Source organism: Meleagris gallopavo, chromosome 1 (assembly GCF_905368555.1).
Source record: "Meleagris gallopavo chromosome 1, MGAL_WU_HG_1.1, whole genome shotgun sequence".
Lineage (NCBI taxonomy): Eukaryota > Metazoa > Chordata > Aves > Galliformes > Phasianidae > Meleagris > Meleagris gallopavo.
The window spans coordinates 90,699,056-90,706,374 of NC_139404.1; the positions used below are offsets into that span (position 1 = coordinate 90,699,056).

At 51.3% G+C, this 7,319-nt stretch overlaps 1 protein-coding gene across 3 annotated transcripts in view; it reads left to right on the forward strand.

Annotated features, from left to right (window-relative positions):
* CD101 (CD101 molecule) overlaps positions 1-7,319 on the forward strand; it is a 39,504-nt gene that overhangs the window by 3,905 nt on the left and 28,280 nt on the right. For 2 of the 3 annotated variants that reach the window (XR_014887507.1, XM_085240527.1), the window contains exons 4-7: positions 607-990; positions 1,511-1,909; positions 3,360-3,767; positions 4,527-4,922. Coding sequence is in view for 2 of the 3 variants with exons in the window: in XM_085240527.1 (XP_085096653.1) it covers positions 607-990; positions 1,511-1,909; positions 3,360-3,767; positions 4,527-4,922 (1,587 nt within the window). In the remaining variant the exon portion in view is untranslated. The remainder of the gene's footprint in view (positions 1-606; positions 991-1,510; positions 1,910-3,359; positions 3,768-4,526; positions 4,923-7,319) is intronic. The other variant, XM_010721575.3, reaches the window with a different exon arrangement.

The following is a 7,319-nucleotide window of genomic DNA, read 5'->3' on the forward strand; positions in this document are numbered from 1 at the left end:
TTGGGTGGGCTTTAAGGTCTCTTCCAACCCAAGCCTTTCTGTGATTCTATGACTTGCTCTGTGGTGGCTGCTTAGGGTGGAAGAAAGGCGGCAGTGCTAAAAAGGCACTATGATGGTCACCCCAGAGCAGCTGGGCAGCTGGGGCAGTGGTGAGTGGTGCATGAGCCCCTCCAATTCCCTCTGTGGGACTGCTGGCCCTCCTGTGGCCGAGCACACCAACGGTTTCTATAAACTCACCAGCAAATATTTGGGAATACCATACATATCTGCAGCGGCTGGGATTCCTGTTCATACACTGTTTATGAGCTGGTGTTTAAATTCAGAGGGTCTGTGCTGTCTGTAAATTATTCCAGCCTCTCCAGTGGCAGTCATGGAGCTACTCTGCTTTACTTCCAATCTACAGCTTCTGATGGGGTGGGGGAATCACAAAGCTATAGAGCTCCTTTGTCCTCTTTCTGGCTTATGGGCTCTGGAGTCCACTTCTCCATGGTGAACATTTTCCATTCTCAGTGCTTTTCTATGAAAGAGAACATTTCAGTAGTGAGCCCCTCTCATTTCCCACTGTACAGCCGCCATTGCCCCCTCTTGGCTTTTGTTTGCCCACAGACCAAGATCTCTGTGTGAATATCGCTGCCACCAAGAATGACCTTTCTGAAGGGGACACCCTGCGGCTCAGTTGCACACTGGAAGCCCAGAGGAGTAACAGCAGGCACTTCCAGGTGGCTTGGCTCCTCAACAGCACGGAAGTGGCCAGGATTGACCCCCGTGGGTTGCTGATTTGGAAGAAGGAATATGAGGAGAGAGCCAGCCTAGGGCAGCTCCATGCATTCAAACAAAGCAACGCAATTTACATTTTCACCATCCATGAGGTGGGGCTGGAGGACAGCGGGGCCTACCACTGTTCTGTTTTGGAGGTGAAGGCTCCTGGGAGCTTCCAGAGCATCCAAACCAACCTGTCATCAGTTCTCGGAATCAATGTGAAGCCTATTAGTGAGTAAATCCTAATGGTTCTTCTGGGTGAAATCTACAGAGATGCCTGGCTGAGGAATGCACTGAGTCTGGCCTTGCCTTGGCAGGCGCAGCTCAGCTTCTGTTGCTGCAAGAGCACCAGTGTGCCATGTTTTTTGGTAGATGATAATGGGAAAAGTATTTGCTCTGACAAATGTCAGCGTGATGAAGCATACTTCTTTAGCCTGGTTCTTTGCAATCAGTTTAGGACAAGAAGGTAGAACTGTGGGAGGCTGGGTGCTTGGGGACCCTGGTGGCGGACCAGGAGACAGGGCAGGACAGGAACTGTGGCTAGGGCTGGAAGAGCAGAATGTAGCTCAGGAGAGGGGAGTGGGATGGAGGTTTTGTTATGCTGACAAGGTTCATAGAGTGCAAAATGAATCTGAGAACTGGTGTGAGGTATGTGGTGAGGTGCCCTGGATAATGGTGAAGGTGTAGGGTGGTGCAGGGTGGCAGAGGGCAGACCTTCTGTCCCATCACCATGGGCTTTCTCCCTCTCAAGCAGGTCTCGGTCTGTATGCCACACTGAGAAGCCGAACAGCCACTGTCAGTTACACACAGAGCTTCGAGCTTATCTGCCATGTGAACGCCAGCCGCCCAGTTGAGGAGCTGCTGCTGTCTGTGGAGTGGCTCTTCCAGCCCAAGCCACCCACCGATGGCTACCAAGAGCTGGTGCGTGTCCTTCCTAATGGCACCGTGTCCTGGGGACCGACACAGCCCCAATTCCAGGGCAGAGCCCAGCTGATGAAGGCAGGTGCTTTCTCTCGGCTGCACATCCACAGTGCGATGGCTGGCCATGCAGGGACATACCAGTGCAAAGTGGGAGTCTGGAGGACGCTTCGGGGGCAGTGCACTGCCTCCTTCACCTCCAACCCTGTGGGGATAAAGGTTGTCCTACCAGGTGAGTAGCGCTGCTGATGCTTCTTCTGCAGGCAGTTCCTTCAAACCTTTTGGTCACAACTAGAACAGCTGCTGATGGCTGAGTATCTCCAGTAGGGTTGTCTCTGGGACTGTACAAGGCAGTGCTGCTCATTCTGCTTCTTCCTTAGGGGTCACAACCTAGTCAACTGAGATCATGCTTTTCCATGCTTTAACTGATGTGTTTGCTATAGCCTAAGCTAATGCATTTCCTTCCCTCCTCAGTTTCACAGTACTCTTCCCCTTACACCCTTGGTGCTCTCTGTGGAGTTGGATGTTGAGTGCTCTGTTTTACACTCTGAGGAGGTCAGAGGGCAGTGATGCAGCTGAAGGGATTGAAAAATGTGTGTGGGCATGCAGCAGTGATGTAAATGACATTAAGATAAGCAGGTGTGATCATAGTCTCTACAGAGCAGACAGCAAGACATGACGACATTTGTCTCCAGACTTACTGCAGCTATTGCTGGACATTGTGCAGATGTAATGAGATAGGCCACTCCCTTTCACCCTCAAGTTGTGCCAGGGGAGGTTGTAGTTGGATATCAGGAAACATTTCTTCTCAGAAGAGTGGTGAGGCAGTGGCACAGGCTGCCCAGGAAGATGTTGCAGTCACTGACCTTGGAGGTGTTTAAGAACCATGTGAATGTGGCACTGAGGGATATGGTTAGTGGACATGGTGGGGAGGATGGATCACTGGTCAGACTGGGTGATCTTAGTGGTCTTTTCCAACTGTAATGATTCGATGATTCTGTTCTGGGAATGGGTGACCCAATTGGGTGACCAGATGGCTGCTGACTCTAGTGCTGCTTCTCTATGAAAGGTGGTAGCATAAGCCATGCAGTATGTTTAGAAAGTTCAGAATAAAGCTGAAGAAGGAACTGCTCTAGCAGCAGCAGGTTGAGACTGTACTGCAGAAAGTAGTCCTCATAATCACAAAACTTACCAACCTGTTCCTTTGCACGTGAAATCTCCTGAATGGAGCTCTCTGAGATATTCAAGTTTATGATCTGTTTCAGTGTTTTATCTACCATTCTGTGTAACGGTGTACCTTAGGGGTTTAAATGCTGCTTTGGGCCTGGCCTTGTGGCTCTGGGAAGGAAAGACATGTGCAGAAGGTCACAGTGGGAGGGGGAAAGGAGGATAGATAGATCTTCTCCCTCCTTTACTTCTTGCCCTCCTCTGTTCCTCCAGAGCTGTGCAGTGTGCTGTGAGATGCATGGCAGCACTTGCCAGTCCCCTGGGATGGTCACCTCCCAGACCTCCCAGTGATCGTTGCTGCAAAATCTGCACTGCTGAAGCGTTGGGCAGTAAGCAGATGTTGGAACTTACGGACGTGCTGTGCAGTGTGTGGCTTCAGGTTAATAACCGCTGCAAGCATTCAAGATGGCAACTATTGGCAAAACCACCAGGGTTTTTTTGTTCTTTCATTTCAGAAAGCACGCTGCAGGTGACTACGAGGGAGAGCTCCATGGAGGTGGCTGGCGGTGCTGATGCAAGCATCGAGTGCAGAATGGAGTTCCCTCTGAACAGCTCTCAGCTGGCTATCAGCTGGTACTACCTACCTCCTCCTCCAGCAGATGCCACCCCCATGCAGATCGTACAGGCCAGCCACACTGGCCTGCTGGAGTATGGGGCTGAGTTTAGCTCCCCCACACAGAAGTCCCGGTTCCTGAGCCAAAGAATGTCCAGCCATGTGTTCCAGCTGCGGATTCTCTCGGCCAGCCCTGGGGACCAGGGTCAGTACTGCTGTGCAGTAGAGGAATGGCGCTGGCTGGAGGGTGGCTGGTATGGCCTTGGAGAGCGGTGGTCAGAGAGAACCAGGCTGGTGCTCCGGCTGCCAGGTGAGCTGCTTGGGGGGGAGGGAGGAGGTTCTGTCTGAGGGGGCATTTAGCAGGGTATGGGAGAAATAAAGGTTCCTGCACAGAGAGGAGATGTTGGGATTCTTTGCATGGAGTGTGCCTCTCAAAGGGAAATGGGGAATTAGGAGGATTTACCACGTACTCCCAAACCAATGGAGCTGGTATTTGTGCCTCCAACAGCAGATGTCTGATGCCTCACAACAAAGAGAACCATAGCCCTTGCTTTCCACCGTGATGCACGGTGTCCTTGGGCAGCGGTGCAGTGCTGGATGCAGAGCAGCAGCTCTTTCCCAGTGCTTCTGGGTGTCCTGATGCAAGATGTAAAGCTTCTCCTGTCCTGGGGCTTGCGGCCACAGAGAGCAAGGCTGAGGGCTCAGCTGGGCTTCTTCCTTGGGCGCTGCGCTTCTGGGATGTGCAGGATGGGGTGTTCTTCCGCCATTCGATTTCAGCCTCAGATGATCTAGATCTAGGTCAGAGGACTCTGGCTTCCTAAATAATCTTTGGTGCAAAGGATGCTTACTGGGAAGAGGGCAGGGGATAGGATACAGAGATGGTGGAGGGAAAAAAACACCCCAGACAGAATGAGTCACAGAGGCAAGGAAACCGATGGTGTCTTGCGGATGCACGTGCATGAGACCATCTAAGTTCCCAAACTTCCATCAGCTAGCAGGCACAAGCAGGAGCGCCTCCATAGCAGTGCATAATGCCGTGACAGCTCTTTCTGCTTCCCTTCCCCCCTAGAGAGTGAGCTGCACCTGGAAAAGGCCAACAGCAGCATCTTGGCCAGGCATGGCCAGGAGGTGACGCTGGGCTGCCTGCTGAAGAGCACGCTCCCGCCTGCCGCCCGCCTCTCGGCCACCTGGTTTCAAGGGAAGGAGAATGGCCACGAGAGGCCCCTGCTCACCCTGAACCACGATGGTGCCATTGAGTTCCTGCAGGAGGGGCTGGTGAGGAGGCTGCAGCTCCGGAGGCCCACGGCTGGTGACCTCAGCCTGACACTGGGCAGTGTGCAAGAGGACGATGCCGGGATGTATCACTGCCGGGTGCAGGAATGGCAGCAGCGAGGCAACAAGGATAAGTGGGAGCTGCAGACCTGGGCGCTCTCAGGGTACACTCAGCTCATCACCACCCCACCAGGTAATGGCACACAGCCACTTGCCCTGCACTGCTCTCCCATCCCCACCACCACCACCACCAACCTTAGCTTGCTGTGGTGCATCATGCATCCTCCTTATCTTGCTGCAGTGCAAATAGGGATAATAGCAGTGATGGGAGGACTTGCTAAGAGACCTCAATGGGGTCGTCCTGGGAAGACTGAGCTGTATTGAGAAGCAGGGCAGGGAGGAGAAGAGCAATGCAAAATGGCACCTGCTGGGAGTAAGATCCCAGCCCTATCTGTCTGCCAGGGCTGAAACCCGAGTTCCTTGTTCTGTTAGTGCTGGAGGTGGAGGTTTGATAGGATGCCAAGAGCTCCAGCCATGAGTGAGATGTGTCCTGAGCAGGGTACTGCTGGCTGTCACTGATGGATTGCAGGCTGTCTGCAGGATCACGTACCCCCAGCCCTGCTCTCAGCCCAACCATTTGGGCTAGAATGCTTAATTTTTTTAGGGAAAAAATCTTGCTGCAATTTTTGTTGGCATCTCAATCTTTGGTTGAGGCCTTAAAAAACAATCACTGTCCTCTTAGGATGTATGAAATAGGACTGGATTCAGCATATAGGAGCTTAAATAAATAAAGGGAAAGGTTTCAGTCAGGCATACAAAATGTTTTTAGGGAGGTAACTGACAGGAAAAAAGTACTCTCTTGATGCCTCACTGGGGAAAAAGGAAGCCTGGATGACCCACACAGAGGAAGAAATATGACCTGTGAAATCAGCCATGTTGTATGCAGCTGGACTGAGGTGCATGCAGCTCTGGAGCTGCCCCACTCCAACCCGATCTGGTGCCTGCAGTGGTCATTACTCCTGCATTTACCAGCACCAACTGAGATAGAAGGGCACAAAGGGACTCATGGTTCTCCCCTGTGCCTGCTTCTGGCACAGGCACAAAACTGCACCTCTGGCAGAGCTAATCTGAGTTTAACTGCTCCGTGAGGGACCGACAGCAACTCCAGCCCTCTGCAGATCTCTTCCTGCTGTTGTCCACTGCAGCTCCCTCTGGCACTCAGGTTTCTCCTTCCTTGACCCCCTGCATCTCCTGTTAACTGTTATTGGTGAATAGCCATTGCTGGAATTGCTCGGTAACTGCTAAAAAAATTCTCCTCCAATGTGATCCATGTGGTTTGACCCACATGGTTGCTATGTGGTTTTCATGGCTTTCACAAAATCTGAGGTATTATCTGGCCATTTTTTTCTTGTCTCTCTTTTTCGTTTTATTTTGTTTCTCCAGTGATGTAGGAATCTTGAAAAGTTGTCTGAGGGTAATTCCACAGTTGTGCACAAGTGCACCTGCAACTAGGGGTCACTCCAGCTCTGAGCCCTGATGCCCATTTAGGATACCTCTCTAGCACTGTGGAAGCTTCTCCCTGTTTTTCCTGTGGGAGAGTCAGTACTGCTTCACCCTGTGTGGGTAGGATGCAGAACTTAAGAGGGAGAGAGATAAAAGCCAGTTTTATGGCTGGGAGCAGCTGCCAGATTGCTTCATCCCTAGGTTCAGAACTGAGCCCACCGGGCTTTGTGGGTCTCCCAGAGAGAGCCTGGGATCAAAAGAGCTACCATACCCATCACGGTTCTGCAGAGCAAGCATGAAGTGTCTGTGCATGGGTATTGGTCAAAGAGAGAACTAAGATGTACAGAACAGACCCAAGCAAGTTGGTGTGACCTTTCATGGTAAGCCACGTGCATCTGAGATCAGCTTGTGAATTTAAAGCTGTGTGTCATAGAATCATAAAGGTTGGAAAAGACCTCCAAGATCAAGTCCAACCATGAGCCCATCGCTACCGTGCCCACTAAACCTCATCCCTCAGCACCAAGAAAGGAGATTATAATGGTCATGACTACTGGGTGAACATGAGGAGCTTAGAACAGAAGGAACAGGCTAGCATAGGACTGACCTACCCCAGACTTTTGGAGGAGACAGAGGGTCTACCAGAGTATGGTGCGTTCACCTGGAACCTCCTTGAAACCTTTTGTTTCCTTTGCTTTCCTCTCATACTTCATTGCTCTGGAACAGCCTGAGACAGATCTCTAGCTGTCAGTGGTGTCAGGCAGGGAGCAGGGGGTGATGACTGTGGCTTTTCCTTGCTGAGCCCTGTGTGGAACAGGTTAGCTGAAGAGCTGTGCTGTTTCTGGTGGGATGCTTCAGCTAAGAGTGAGATAGGGACCTATCTGACCTCTCAAAACAAGAAATTCAGGCATATTACCTTGTTTCCCTTCCCCTTTCTCTCAGCTAGCCAAGAAAATATAGTATGAATTCTCAAAAATTGGTAGATTGAGGGAAGAGCAATAAGAAGATAGCCTATAGAAACAGTAGAAGAGGGCAACTCAAACTAGCTTGGGATCTCACTTTTTTTTTTCCTTCTTTTTTTTCCCTCCAG